We start from the raw sequence: 15,226 nt of genomic DNA on the forward strand, positions 1-15,226 counted from the left end.
AATTCACAGGGGGACCCCAACTCAAAGGAAAGATGAAAGTATAATTTTCACCATATAGATTTTCCAGTGATTACAGAAAATGTAAGTGGAAGTATCCAAAAGATAACAGAATTCTGAGCATAGAATACTTTACTGAGCAAGGCCAGGGATCAAACCCACATCCTCACGGATATTAGTCGGGTTCATTACCACCAGGCCACAACGGGAACTCCCACAACATTGTAAATTAACTATATTTTGATAAAACTTTAAAAACAAGTAAGAGCAGGCAGAGAAGAGGAAAGCAAAGGCAAGGTGGAAAGCTGTGTGATGTGAATAACGTCCAAGTTTTTAACAGCCATTAAAACCGCCCTTTGAAAGCAGAACCCTGAGTTACTCTCCATCCCAGCTTCAATCCGGAGTCCTCACATAAGGAGGTGTACAGATGGGAACCTGGTAAGGGAAATGGCTTAGATCCCAACAGCCTGGAAACTCAGCCTCTCTCATCTAAAGTCCGGCTGGGGTCCCCTAGCATGGGGGGCACTAGTATGACCAAAATGGCTCACATTGGGATTTTTAGGTGTTGTGCCCACCTCTGTGCCAGACACTCTCAGTTGCAATGCCCAAGGCCCACTCCCTGCTCCTTCCTTCACTAATCGGGACTTGCTCATCAGGACAGCGAAACGCTGTGTCCCAAGGGGGATGCTCACTTTCGCAGCCTCCCTTGTTCCTAGGGGTCCGGCCAAGGATGTGTGAGCAGGAGGCTGCTGGGAACCACGGGACAGTTTCCACCCTCCCTCGTGGAAGATTCTCTCTTCCTGCAGCAAAACGTATTCCTCAGAAATGCAGGGTCCTTTACCTTTTCAGATCCACAGTGGTGACATTGAACACGACGCCTTTCAGCCAGAGGATCATAAAGAGACGCTGGGAGAAGGGACAGTTGCCAATGCTTTCCCCATCGGTTCCAGCCTAGAAAGAAGAGCACCAGGATCCTGAGTTGGTGTGTGCGCATTAGCAAGAAGGAATATGGGATTCCCAGACACTGGTCCCACTGGTCCAAGAAGAACTGACTAAATCCATGCCCCAGCCTTACTTTATTTATGTATTTATTTATTTATTTGTCTTTTTAGGACCGCACCCACAGCATATGGAGGTTCCTAGGCTAGGGGTTGAATCGGAGCTGTAGCCACTGGCCTACACCACAGACGTAGCATCAGATCTGAGCTGCCTCTGAGATCTACACCACAGCTCATGGCAACGCCAGATCCTTAACCCACTGAGGGAGGCCAGGGATCAAACCTGCATCTTCATGGATGCTAGTCAGATTCCTTTCCACTGAGTCATGACAGGAACTCCCCCAGCCTTACTTTAAAGGGCAGCTGCCCTCTATGCTTTATTGTTGTCTTTCTAATGTTTATCCAGGGGGATGCCTGGCACAGGGTAAGCGCTCAATAAATATGTGTTGAACTGAATTTGAATTTCCATCATGGTGATTATGTCGGTAGAATCATAACTTTCTGCAACCACTGAACTCTAGCATCTCAGGGTAAAAAGAAATCTTCAACATCACATAGTCTAAGACAAATTATGTCAGACCACCAACTTCTATACTCCCAAGTAATCATCTCATCGATGCTTGGATATCTCCACTCACCAGCCATTTCTCTCTCTCAAACCACTCCATTCTGAGGGTAGAGTGCTAACAATTAGAAATGCTTTTCTTTGGTTATACCTCACCAAAGTAGGTTTCTCTGTAGTTTACCTTCTTCTACTCTTTAGTCCCTGTTCCATAAGAACAAATCCTCAGACTTTGACCCTATTTCTTTATATCTAAACCAGTCAGCAGGCTCAAGACTTTAATCAATATTCCACTTAGTTCTGACCACTACTTGACCTTGTGTCGATAAACCATTCACTGGTTAAATTATCCTTTTATTCAATGACTGCATATTGACCAACGAGTATGTTCAAGGCACTGGAGGAAATTCCGCAGGGGATTCAAAACTGCATTTATTCAGGAGCTTATGGCCTCCTGTGGGGCGGGCTGGGGCTTGAAACAGGAACACAGAGATAACCATGACAGGTAGCATTACTGAGGGTTTGCCTACTTCTGCTCCCCATATTTCACCTTCTCCGTACCCTCCTCAAAATAGTGGGTTTTTTTTTTTTTTCGGTCTGAAAGGCAAGTCTATCTTTACTTTTGAGTGGGCTGCAGAGACGTGAAATTTCATTTTCAGCTAACACATGAACAAAAAAGGGGGGGAAATGATCCCTGCATAATTTACTTCCACCAAGTGGTTTGCAGGCTTCGAAAGGGCACTTGGAGGGAGAAATCACCCGCTCGCTCTAGTCCGCAGTTGGCTCCCCTGGAAACCATGGCCCCATCAGGACCAGGCTCCACTGGCAGTGAGGGCACCAGATGAGAAGGCCCCCAGACCAGGTGTGCTGGCTCGGCTGCCGACAATCCAACCAACATCCTGGAATGGGGGCCGGAGGGGGGGGGGCGCTAAGATTTTCTTTTTTTCTCTTTTTGAAAGAGGAGGAGGAAAAAGCTACATTCCAAGCTCAGCACATTATTTTTCCCCTTGAGGTTTTGTTTGCTGTGGGTTCGCATGGGGAGGCAACGACGCCTCCTTTCATACACGAGAACCTAATTGTGTGCTTCTGTCTACCTCTCCAATTGCTCCCAGCAGAGGCTCAGGTTTATAATGGAAAACTGGCGCCTTTGCCGGTGTTGCCTGTAGGTAATTGCTATGAAATTACAGTTATTTTACCTCCACCCAGAGCCCCGTCTCTATGCAGTTCTCATTTTCCCTAGTGCTGGAAACAGACCCACCGTGAAGGCTTCAGACACGATAGGCTCTGTTATATATAATCAGAAAGGTGGAGGGCACGGGGCAGGTGCCACCCCTGCCCCCGGCGCTAAAGTTACAGTAAAGCCACACTCAGACAGGCGACTATTAATTTAATAATAGCTTGGGGCTAACTTGAATTCGTGACGTCAGTTCCCCAAGACGTTCTTTCCCAAGAAGCACTCACTTGGCAGGTAGCTGCTTCTTGGTCCTTTGAGACATCCTGACAAAGGAACCTTTCCCCAGGGACAGTTATGATGTAAATGGCGAATAAAAAAAAAACAAAAACAAAAGCCACGTCTGCACATTCTCATCTGTTTTGCCTCTGGTGGTGGAGGTGGGGCTGGAGGCGATCATAAGTGAGTGGAAGGAGGAACTAGTAAAATATTGGAATTCTTATTAGCTGGACAAAAAATTCATATAGCAATAGTGTTCCTAATACCCACAGATGTCTATACAGTCAGGCATTATTCTAAGGTTTTACCTATATTATTAATGCATTTACCCCTCATGGGAAACCTGCATAGTGAGACAGTATTTCCATTTTACAGATGTGGAAGCTGAAGGGAAATTACAGAGAGGGGAGATCATTGACCCAAGGGCCTCTGGAATGAGCCCAAGTCATCTGGCTCCAGGTCCAAAGCTCCCGATTACCATGCGTGGACTCCAACCTGAGAACCCAGCCCAGACAGGAAGCATGTTGACCCAAGGTCACAGAGCAGGGGGTGGGGATGCTGGACATGTGTGATACATCCCAGCCTCCGGTCCATGTGCTTTCAGCTTCACAGGGATGTAGAGGCTGGTGGCTGTCACTGCTCCCCATATTTCCATCTCTGTCTTAAATTATGATTCTAGACCTAGTAAGCAAAAATTGCCCAAAGACCAAGAGAAATAACATGCGAGGAGTCTGTCATTTACCCTGTCTTTCCATCTCTCTTGCTCGGCTTTCCCCTCTTTCCCGATCCCCTTCTCTCCCCACCTCTCCTCTCCTTTCCTTGTGATAGGAACACTTAACATGGGTTCGATCCTCTTATGAAATGTTTCAGCGTACAATGCAATACCGTAGACTGCAGATACAATGTTGTACAGCAGCTCTCTAGAGCTTGCCCGCCTTGCTCAACTGAAACTGTATTCTTGTTATCAGCAACTCCCGCTTCCCCTCCCTTCACCCCTGGCAACCACCTTTCCACTCTTTGATTCTATGACTTTGGCTATTCTAGTTACTTCATACAAGTGTAAGCACGCAATCTTTGTCTTTCTGTGATTGACTTAATTCATTGACCATAATACCTCAAGATGCATCCACTTACTTGTGTATTTTACAATTTCTTTCTCTTTTTTTTTTTCGTCTTTTTTTTTGGGGGGGGACACCTACGGCATATGGAGGTTCCCAGGCTAGGGGTCTAATTGGAGCTGTAGCCACTGACCTACACCACAGCCACAGCCAACGCCAAATCCAAGCCGAGTCTGCAACCTACACCACAGCTCACGGCAACGCAGCATCCTTAACCCACTGAGCGAGGCCAGGGATTGAACCCGCAACCTCACAGTTCCTAGTCAGATTGGTTTCTGCTGCACCACGATGGGCACTCCAATTTCTTTCTTTTTTAAGGCTGCCTAATATTCCATTATGTGTATATACCACAGTTTCTTTATCCATTCATTTGTCAATGGACATTTAGACTGTTCCCCTATCTTGACTATTTAAATGGTGCTACAGTGAACATAGAATCTCTTCCAGATTCTGATTTCAGTTCTTTCGGATAACTAACTACCCAGCAGTGAGACTGCTTGAGCATTTGGTAGCTTTGTTTAATTTTTGAGGAATCTCCATACTGTTTTCCATCATGGCTGCACCACTTTGTATTTGCACCAACAGTGTGCAAAGGTTCCAATTTCTCCACATCCTTGCCAGCACTTGTCATTTGTTTTTTCCATAGTAGCCATCCCAGTAATATCACCACCAAGCTCATCAGAAAAGTTCAAGCAAAGAGAAGCTGTCGAGCTCCTGGTGGCAAATACCTGTTTTCCAATATTCTCAGTTTTCTCCTGAAAGCTTGTCTTTTATCAGTGGCAATGAATATGGTCAGCAGTTTGTCTTGAAATGACAAGGTCATTTCATCGATTTTTCTAGGAACTATCAGGCCAGTAAATACCAAGTAGGAAAAACCACAGTTGGTCTGCCAGTTGTCTTCCAGGTCAAAACTATTCTGCAAGAGAAGCTTCTGGTCAACCCACAGCTCAAGTGCTTCCTCAAGGGAGCTATGATGCTTGGGAATGCAGCCCAAGAAGTGGATGTGCATTTCTCATTTCCTCCATCAGCGTGTTTCAAAGACACACATTCAAAGGTTGAAAATTAATTACAGTAGATAATTTTTACTGCTTCATCAAGATCATAAATGAATGAGACTGGCTCTTTTTTTTTTTTTTTCTATATGTGTGTGATGTCTCCATTACATCACGGCCTTGACTTATTCTGGGAACATCAGATTTTATCCACCAAATAGCAACCCCAGGAGAAATGACTTTGAACATAGCTGTGACTTCCCAGAATCCCTGAAAGGATCGGCGACCCAGGAATCCAAGAGAAACATTTGACAATTATTGGGATAAGACACACCATGAACAGACAGGCTACATAGACATCCTTATCCCGATAAGAACTTGAAGTTGACTATTGACCAAAAGTTATTTGAGGGGTACCAAGGTCCAGAAGAGGGACAAATGATTGAGAGAGGATAGATGACATTCAAGCTTGAAGATGTCATGTCACTTATCAATTTATTGTTTCTCTGCCCCGGAGACAACCTTCAATAAATGCTGTATGAGAAACAGTGGGAATTCCCTTTAGCAGCATTTCTTTCTTCCCTCCTTTCTTTCTTTTCTTTCTTTCTTTTCTTTCTTTCACCTCTTTCTTTCTTTCTGTCTGTCTGTCTTTCTGTTTTTCTTTCTTTCTGTCTGTCTTTCTTTCCTTCCTTCCTTCTTCCTTTCTTTTTGCCACTCCCATGGCATGCAAAGTCTCCAGGCCAGGGATGGGACTCCAGGCCACTGCAGTGACAACACTGAATCCTTAACTGCTAGGCCACCACGGGATTCCCAGCATTTCTAAAGTGTGCAGGAAGGCAGGCTTTCCCAGGAGAGAGCGCTGGAAGGCTTCTGCAAGACAAAGAGGCCCTTCCTCTGCCTTTGGAAGGGGCTGGGGGTCAGAATGAGCCAGCCCCAGCCGGAATGTGATCCCGCTGGCACCTTGCAGCCTCCTCCTGGTGACAGCCTTTCTGCAGGCTCTGGATGCAGCCATCAGAGCCCCATGTGGCCTCCGTACAGCCTGCCTACAGCCAGGGTGTGCTCACAGATCTGCCACTTACTCTGCAAGGCCTGTGCGGCCCGAGGGTCTCCTGTTCCCACCAGCACCTGGATCCCGTTGTGTACCTGGGCCCCCAATGTTGACTGTTTGCTCCTCTCCTGAACTCCGGAGGGTGGCCTCCTGCTTGCCTAGCAACTCCAAACCAGCTCTGGCCTTACCAGGCCAGTGAACTTCCATGCTTTCCACGGGGCCGATCACACCTTCCCCAGTGAGATGCGAACCCCTTGCAAGCTTGTCATTCCTTGGTTATTGTCCCTTGATTCTTGAGTACCCAACGAAGTATCCTTATATGTAATGATTACTTTTATCATAGCTAGTACTGTTATTTTTTTTTCTTTATTTCTATGTTTCTTCCTACCTTTCTTTCTCCCTCCCTCCCTCACTTCTTTCTTTCTTTCTTCTTTTTTTTTTTTTGTGTAAATGGCCACACCTGCAGTATATATGGAAGCTCCCAGGCTAAGGGTCCAATCAGAGCTGCCAGTGCCTGCCTACACCAGATCCATAACAATACCAGATCCAAGCCGCATCTTCGACTTATGCCTGAGCTTGCGGCAAGGCTGGCTCCACTAAGCAAGGCCAGGGATCGAACCCACATCCTCACAATGTCAGGTCCTTAACCTGCTGAGCCATAGCAGGAACTCCAAGTACTGCTTTATGTTAAACTTTTCTTGTTAAATCCACTGTGTAGTTTCTCTCTCCTGTTTGGACCCAGACTATGGCAGGTGTTTACATATCTGATATTTCAAAATGGAAGATTTTTAGGGCTATTTGTCTGATTCCTTAAAAAAAAAAAAAAAAAACCTCACAAGGTTAAGTCCTAAATGAGGCACTAGAAGAAAAAAACCTGAAATTTCTCCAGAAAATTATATAAGTCACCATTCTGCCCCATGTCAACTTTTTATTGATTTTTTTTGGGGGGGAGCTTTTTAGGGCCACCCCAGGGCATATGGAAGTTCCCAGGCTAGGGGTCAAATTGGAGCTGCAACTGCCAGCCTACACTACAGGCACAGCAACTCAGAAGCCTGGTCTCTTACCTACACCATATCTGACAGCAATGCCACATCCCTGACCCACTGAGTGAGGCCAGGGATCGAACCTATATCTTCATGGATACTAGTTGGATTCTTTTCTGCTGAGCCACGATGGGAACTCCAACTTTTTATTGCTTTAGCCCATGAAAACAGTCCTTGAGGACTCAAGTGATTAAACTATTTTTTTCAAGTTACAGACAAAAATTCTACAACAGTGGGATGGGAGCTGACTTCAGGGATGACAGGGTCTAGCAGCTTCTTTTTCCTGTGCCTAGAAAGGTCAGGCATCTTGCCCATGGTTGCCCAGCCTGGTCCCCTGGCAGGCTCAGGGATTTAATCCCTAATTCTCGATTCCCAGCCTTTCTCTATGCTAGGCTGGTTATTATCATACAGGAAAGAGTGTTGAAGTGACAAAGACCACAGGATGGGGATTTTTTGACTATAAAATGACTTAGCAGTATAGCACTAACTGATTCATGTCATGTGGAAGATAATTTTTCTTTATAACAACAGTATTTAAATCTGTGCACTTTCTCTTTTTAGTATGTCAGATAGTATTCCTTAGTGCAACTATTTTTTAAAAATACCAAATGTTCTCTCATTTCAATAATTTGGTTGGTCAGTCTCCCATGATCAGAGATGGGGCTTGGTGGTTTGTAATCCATTTAAAGACTGGGGAGTTCTACCCTTGAATAAACACTGGGGCTTTTTGGTTTTGGTGTTTGGAGTTCCCTGGCCAGGGATCAGATCCGAGCCACAGTTGTGACCTAAGCTACAGCTGCAGCAATGCCAGATCCTTAACCCACTGTGCTGGGCCGGGGATCGAACCTTCATCCCAGTGCTCCAGAGATACTGCCAACCCCGTTGCACCACCGTGGGAACTTCGAGACATTGTTTTTCTCGGCAGCTACAAAAGGCTTAATAACTTACAGGGGTCACTCGGGCATTTTTCATTCAATACACAGCCAGGGAGCAAGTAAATATTTCAGGCTTTAGAATCCTCAGCATTTCTCTGAAGTTGCCTATAAGGGCTGAATCAGCTCTAGGCAGAGGGCCGCCTATACAATGTCATGCAAAGAATTTCAGGGGCATCAGTCAGGGTTCTCCAGAGAGACAGAACCAAAAGGATGCATGTGTGTAAAGAGAGAGAGAGATGGAGACAGAATGGGCTCCACGTGATTGTGGCGGCTTGGTGAGTCAAAAACCTCTTGGGCTATGTTATCAAATTAGAGGGTCAGGGAAGCATTGCAATTCAAGTCCAAAGGCAACCTGCTGGCAGAATTCCCTCTTCCTCAGAGGCTGTCAGTCATTTCTCAATTAAGGCCCTTCACTGGGCAAGGCTCACACCCAGGAGAAAAGGTCACTTGCTTGTTTCTCATCCCCAAACCCCTGCCAAGCAACAGCCAGCATAATGGCTGATCTGGACACCCCAGCCAAGCCGACCCCTCACAAGTAAACATCATACCAAAGTGAATTTAAAAAATGACCTGAGACAAGTAACCCAGAAATTCAGGATTTGTCATCAACACCTTAGCTCACCAGATGGTTTTAAAAACACCTGCATAGGAGGTCCCATCGTGGCTCAGCGGTAATGAACCTGACTAGTATCCAGAAAGATGCAGGTTCCATCCCTGACCTCCTCAGTAGGTAAAGGATCCAGGCTGGGGGCATGAGCTGTGGTGTAGGTGGCAGATGTGGCTCGGATCTAGTGTGGCTGTCGCTCTGATTTAACCCCTCACCTGGGAACCTCCCTATGCCGCAGGTGCTGCCCTAAAAAAGCAAATAAATAAATAAGTAAATAAAACCAACTGAATTGAGTGTGTAAATATCCCCTCCCAAAGGAACATGTAGGCTCCAAGCCCAGAAGGCTATTCCATTCAAGGGTCTAAGCGCCCAGGGTCCAGTGGTAATTTGACCCTGAGTGACCGGCCTGGTCTGATAGTGGCTTCCGGCCCAAGGCTGCCTGCAGCTGATGTATCGAGTGATACTACCCTGCTTGAGGCTTCTTGGGAGTGACCTTCAGCCTCCCCTGAGCTTTACAGCCATCAGCACCGAGTCTCTCTTCACTCACCTGTTTCTGCACACACCCTCTGAGAAAGAAGAGCCCTTTCCAGCCCATGCTGCACCACCGCTCCTTCTCCCAGCCCCTTCTTTCTACTCCTGGATGTTTTTCCCCTCTATTCATTCATGTCCAAACTAGCTGAATAGGTAAAAATTCTTGCCGGTCCTGCTTCTAACGGACACCTTTTTTTTTTTTTTTTTTGCTTTTCAGGGCTGCACTTGAGGCCTATGAAGGTTCTCAGGCTAGGGGTCGAATCAGAGCTACAGCTGCCGGCCTACCCCTGATCTGAGCCGCGTCTGCAACCTGCATCACAGACAATGGCAACACCGGATCCCCAGCCCATGGAGCAAGGCCAGGGATCGAACCAGCAACCCCGTGGTTCCTAGTCAGATTCGTTTCCCCTACACCACCATGGGAATCCTGACACCTTCTTTTAAATGATTCTCTCTCAGTTACTTTCTGAGACGAAGCAGTTTCTCTTCTTTCTTTCCTTCCTTCTTCCCTCCCTCCCTCCTTCCCTCTCTCTCTTCCTTTTTCTCTCTCTTTTCCTTCTTTTCTCCTTCCCTCAGTTTCTCTCTCTCTTCCTCTCTTCTTTCCTCCCTCCCTCCCTTCCTTTTTCTTTTTAATTACCTAATGAATTTTATCATATTTAGAGGTGTATTCCTTTCTTTCCTTTCTTCTTTCCTTTCCTTCCTTCTTTCTCTCTGACTTACCAGGACTGGACTTTTCTCCTGTAGCTAGACTTTTATCTCTTCCTCTTAACACTCAGCCCTCTGCAGCCTGCCTTGTCACCTAGTACCTCGTGTGTGGCCAGGGCCCGCTTCACAGACGTGCAATCTGCGTGATGCCTGAGGCCCTGAGCTCAGAAGGGCCCCACGCTCTGCTGTCTTGAAATTCTTCATCGTGTTTGAACAAAGGCACCCTCATTTTCATTTCGCAGGGGGCCCCACAAGTTGCAGCTGGTCCTACATGCAACTCTCCTGTTCCTTTGCTGACATCCTCCACTTTCTGACCTGTGTCCTTTCAACGAACGGCTCCCTCCTTCCCACCCGCACCCTGTGCCATGCTTGGTGCCTTTTGGAGAACTCATTTACTCCTGAGAGCATGATTATCCTCCTCAAGACAGCAATAATTCTGGCTTTTTTCCTTTTTTGTCTTTTTAGGGCCACACACATGGCATATGGAGGTTCCCAGGCTAGGGGTCAAATGGGAGCGGTAGCTACTGGCCTATATCACAGCCACAGCAACTCAGGATCCGAGCCGCACCTGTGACCTACACCACAGCTCACAGCCATGCCAGATCCTTAACCCACTGAGCAAGGCCAGGGGTCAAACCCGTGTCCTCATGGATACTAGTCAGGTTCATTACCTCTGAACCACAACGGGAACTCCAATAATTCTGGCTTTTAGACCTATAAACATTCTATTTACCTGGAGCTTTTAAAAAAGGAAAAGGGAAGGAAGAAAATGTTGACACGCTCCAAGTCTTGCTTGGTTTAAGCCTCTTTGTGAGTTCTTTCTCTGAGCCTACCTCATGCCAAGGTTATATATTATTCTACAACTTGCCTCTTTCCAATTAAATGATTTTCCCCGTCATTAGAGAGCTGAGGTTTCCTTTTTAGTAAGTCAGACACTATTCCTTGTTATGATGTTTTACTACGAAATGATCTGTCCTTCCAATAAGCTAGTGGGTAGGCCTTCCATTAGCATGGCTGTGATGTGGTAACTGGTTTTACTTTGTTTTGTTTTGTTTTTTTATTTTGTGAAACCCTAGGAACCCAGGAAGGGCTCAGGAAATGTAAGTTTGATTGCCCTGGCACGTCTTCCAAGTGCCTCCATCATGCTTCGAAAGGCAGAATGGCTCTCGATCACATCATAAACCTGCACCAAGCCTCAGAAGGTCCCAAAGTCCAGTCCCTCTGCCTCTAAGTTTGGCTCTTTCTGCTGCACTGGCCCCAGGTGTAATATTCAACAACTCAATTCCTCTGCACCTTAGCCCAATTTGTGTCCTTGGCTTCACAGAGCTCAGTAATCCAGTGCAAAGGGCCTGGTATAGAATCTTGCAGACCTGATATCATCCTGGGTTCAAATTCCAGCCCTGATATCATCCAGCTGAACATGGCAGATATTATTTTCTCAAAATGGTTATAACGGAGTTCCTGTCATGGCTCAACAATAACAAACCCAACTAGTATCCATGAGGATGCGAGTTCAATCCCTGGCCTCTCTCAGTGGGTTAAGGATCCGGCATTGCCATGAGCTGTGGTGTAGGTTGCAGACACAGCTCAGATCCCATGCTGGTGTGGCTACGGCGTAGGCTAGAAGCTGCAGCTCCAATTAGACTTCTAGCCTGGGAATGTCTATACGCCATGGGTGCAGCTCTGAAAAGACACAAAAAGAAAAAGAAAAAAGAAAGAAAGAAAAAAAAAGCCATAGCACTAGTTTTGGTCCCATATGCTCTCCAGAGGTAAAGTCTATCTTTTCCTTCTTCTTGAAATTAGGTGGGCCTTTGTGGCTGCCTGGATGAATAGAAAAACATCCCAGCGTGTGACTTCTGAGACCAGGCCATAAAAGGGAACGCCAGTTCCGCCCGGCCCTCCCTCTCCTTTGAGTTCGCCCTTGGAACCCAGCTGCCATGTTGTGAGGAAGCCCAGAGCCCAGGAAGTGGCCCTGGCCAGCTGACATCCCCAGCTGAGTTCTCAGTTGACAGGTGCCATCAACCAACCAGACACATGGGAATGAGTGAGATTTCAGATAATGCTGGCCCGAGTCACACCTAGTGAAGTAAAACAGATCATCCCCAGCAAGCCCTGGTCAAACTGCAGGTTCATGAGCCAAATAAATGTTGTCATGATTAAAGCCACTCAGTCTCGGTGTGGCTTATGATCCAGTAAGTAACCCACATACGCATAGCCTCAGGTTTCTCATCTGCCACCTGGGGGCAAGAAACATCTGCCTTGCAGGGTCGTTGCACGTCTAGATGATAATATGTACGAGACACATGTGTTCGCTTTATAAAGGTAGAGCTACTGTCACTATGACCACCGAAGACAAACATTTAGGAAGAGCTAATTACACATCCCTGTTTGTGAAACGCTATGCCTTAGTAACGAGTCAGTAGATCTCCCTCCGAGGGCACCAAAAGTCAACAATACCTCCGTGTTCAGGGCTTTGTGTGTAGCGCAAGACATTCAACAGAGAAAGCAAACACAGGAAGAGCCACGGCCACTGGCCACCGGTGTCCCTGAGCCAGGACAGAATCCCATCCACCATGAAAAAAGGGAGAGGGATTCACATTTGATACAACGATGCACATCTGTTCTCTACACGGCCGCAGAGTGTCTGTGTGGAGCAACACGTCCCAAGCAGGCAGCGTTTTCCAGCAGTTCAGGAACCAGACGCAAAGGTCTAAGAACTCAAGGAAGATGAGTGGATCCAGCTGAGGGGTCAGGCTTGCGACAGTTCTCTGTGGAAGCCGAGTGGAAGCCTCTGTATTAGTCTCTGGATCTCTGGGAATCGTGGCCACAAATATTTATGGGACCATCCTACTGTTCTTTAGGGCTCTCAACACTTGGATCAGGAGAATTGAAAGCTGGTGTTCTTCCAGTTCAGAAAAAAGCCAAAGCACAGGAAACCAGAGAGTGATACACATCTGCAGCCTCAAGTAAACAGAACTCCTTCCCACATGGGTTTCATCTGAAAAAGACGTCTTCTTCCTCAAGCCTCCCTTGGAGACACCAGTCCCAAAGGGAGAAACATGCCTTCCACTTAATCAGGACACCGTCAAATGTTTCACTTTCTCCCCTTGATATAGCTTTTACTGTCAAGATGCCATAGACATTAGTTCCAGCTTCTGATGGTGAATCCATTCCCCCGACCCCCAGTTCACGGAATGAGCCTATGGTTCCTACCACCTTTGTGCCCACCCGAGGGTATCTTGATGTTGATTCTCTGATAAAGCTTGGTGGTTGGGACCCCGCGAGAGGGGAGATTCCTCAATTGTTCCACCTCCTTCCCTCAGCTCTGGTTGTGTCCATGTGTTGTGTTTTTCGTACAGCATCTTAATATCACGGGCTGGGCTGGAAAGGCTTTTGAGAAATCACCGACTCTGTCACCCGGCCTCTCAGCTGGGTTCAGTAAGCTCTCATCGATCCCAGCCTCCTAGACAGGGCTGAGTAAAAGCTTGTGAAATGAAAACCAAATCTGAATCATGAGATTTGTTCAACAGGGTCGAGTAAATCTGGGACCCTCTAACAGGGGGCAGGGAGGGGGGGCTGGAGGCTTGAGTCCACAGTGTGGGGTGTGTGGGGCGGACCAAGAGCACGTGGGATGCTCTATCAGGGAAGCCCACCCAGGACTCCTCCAGTTCCTGTTCTTCCTCCATCCCACGGATGCCGGCCCAACCCCAGGCAAAGCCACAAAGCAGTCAAAAGCCTGTCTGCCAGGGACCACGTGTCCCTTGGGTCTGCCCTTCCTACCATCACTGGTCTCTGAGCACCCCCCCACCCACCCTGCCATCCTTGGCCAACATGGCATCATCCCCATAAAGCAAGAAGCCCCTGTGCCCCCGTTCACAGGCTCCTTCAAGGCTCTGCCTTCCCATGGCTCCTCCCCTCTAACTCTCTCCACCGTATCCTTAGCACATCACCTTAAACAGCAGGTGAAAGAAGAACATCTTTCAGAAAATGTCACACAGCCCCACCACCTAGATTCTTCAAGCTCCATCTAACCCCCTCATGTTTCAGACCTGGCCATCTGGAGGTCCAGAGCCTTTTTTTTTTTTTTAGGGCTGCACCTGCAGCATATGGAAGTTTCCAGGCAGGGGTCAAACTGGAGTTACAGCCACCGGCCTATGCCATAGCCACAGCCACATGGAATCTGAGTCGCATCTGCAACCTACACCACAGCTCACAGCAATGCTGGATCCTTAACTCATTGACTGAGGCCAGGGATCGAACCCACATCCTCATGGATACTAGTCAGGTTCATTTCCACTTTGCCACAATGGGAACTCCCAGTCCAGAGACTTTAGATGGCTGTTCAAGACATCAAAAAAATAAAAGGGGGGGGGAGTTCCTGTCTTGGCTCAGTGGAAATGAATCTGACTAGGAACCATGAGATTGCGGGTTTGATCCCTGGCCTCGCTCAGTGGGTTAAGGATCCAGCGTTGCTGTGGCTCTGGCGTAGGCTGGCAACTGTAGCTCTGATTTGACCCGTAGCCTGGGAACCCCCATATGCCTCAGGCAGTGTGGCCCTAAAAAGACAAAAGACGGAAAAAAAAAAAAGACACCAACAATCAGTGGGGGCAGAGTCTGAAATCTCAAAGTCGTTAAGGTGAGTAATCCAGACATAACTGCCAAAGCCAGAACTGACTCCTTCCAGAAGGCATCTTAGAGACATTCCTGTTGGTCTTTGCTTACCTGTCATTTTAGTCTCTTAAAAGAGTAAAATATTAAAGACATGGGAAGACAAAGTCTGATTTTTAAAAGGCATGGACTCCACTCAAGGTTTATTCTATTTTGATTTTCTTTTTACCATGCCCATGACATGTGGACGTTCCTGGGCCGGGGACCAAACTCACACCACAGCAGTGACCACACCAGATCCTTAACTTGCTGAGCCACCAGGGAACTCAGGGAACTCCCAGGTGGATTTTGCTTTGCCGTGGAGGGTTGCCTCAGGGTGAAGCCCAGAAGCTAGGGTCACACCAAACTTCATGAGAGACCCCAGGGGGAGGACAGAAGAGCAGAGAAAGAGCTAAATCCACACGCTTCTCCCCCAGAGGTGATGGCGAAGATTAAGGAGACAACACAAGTAACACCGGAGCCTGAGTCCAGGGGAGGTGAGGATGAGACACATCCACTGTCCTCACTGTCACTCTGCCCCCTGGACCACCTCTCCTTCCTCCCTCTCACCCCCCGCCCCAACCAGTACACCA

The 15,226-nt window shown here is 47.3% G+C and overlaps 1 protein-coding gene across 1 annotated transcript in view; it reads right to left on the minus strand.

The window, feature by feature from the left end:
- The window catches only part of CLIC5 (chloride intracellular channel 5), a 120,942-nt gene that overhangs the window by 58,879 nt on the left and 46,837 nt on the right, over positions 1-15,226 (minus strand). Inside the window, exon 2 of the mRNA XM_047797407.1 lies at positions 839-948. Within this exon, the coding sequence (XP_047653363.1) occupies positions 839-948 (110 nt within the window). The remainder of the gene's footprint in view (positions 1-838; positions 949-15,226) is intronic.

The sequence above is a fragment of the Phacochoerus africanus genome, chromosome 9, assembly GCF_016906955.1.
Source record: "Phacochoerus africanus isolate WHEZ1 chromosome 9, ROS_Pafr_v1, whole genome shotgun sequence".
Classification (NCBI taxonomy): Eukaryota; Metazoa; Chordata; class Mammalia; order Artiodactyla; family Suidae; genus Phacochoerus; species Phacochoerus africanus.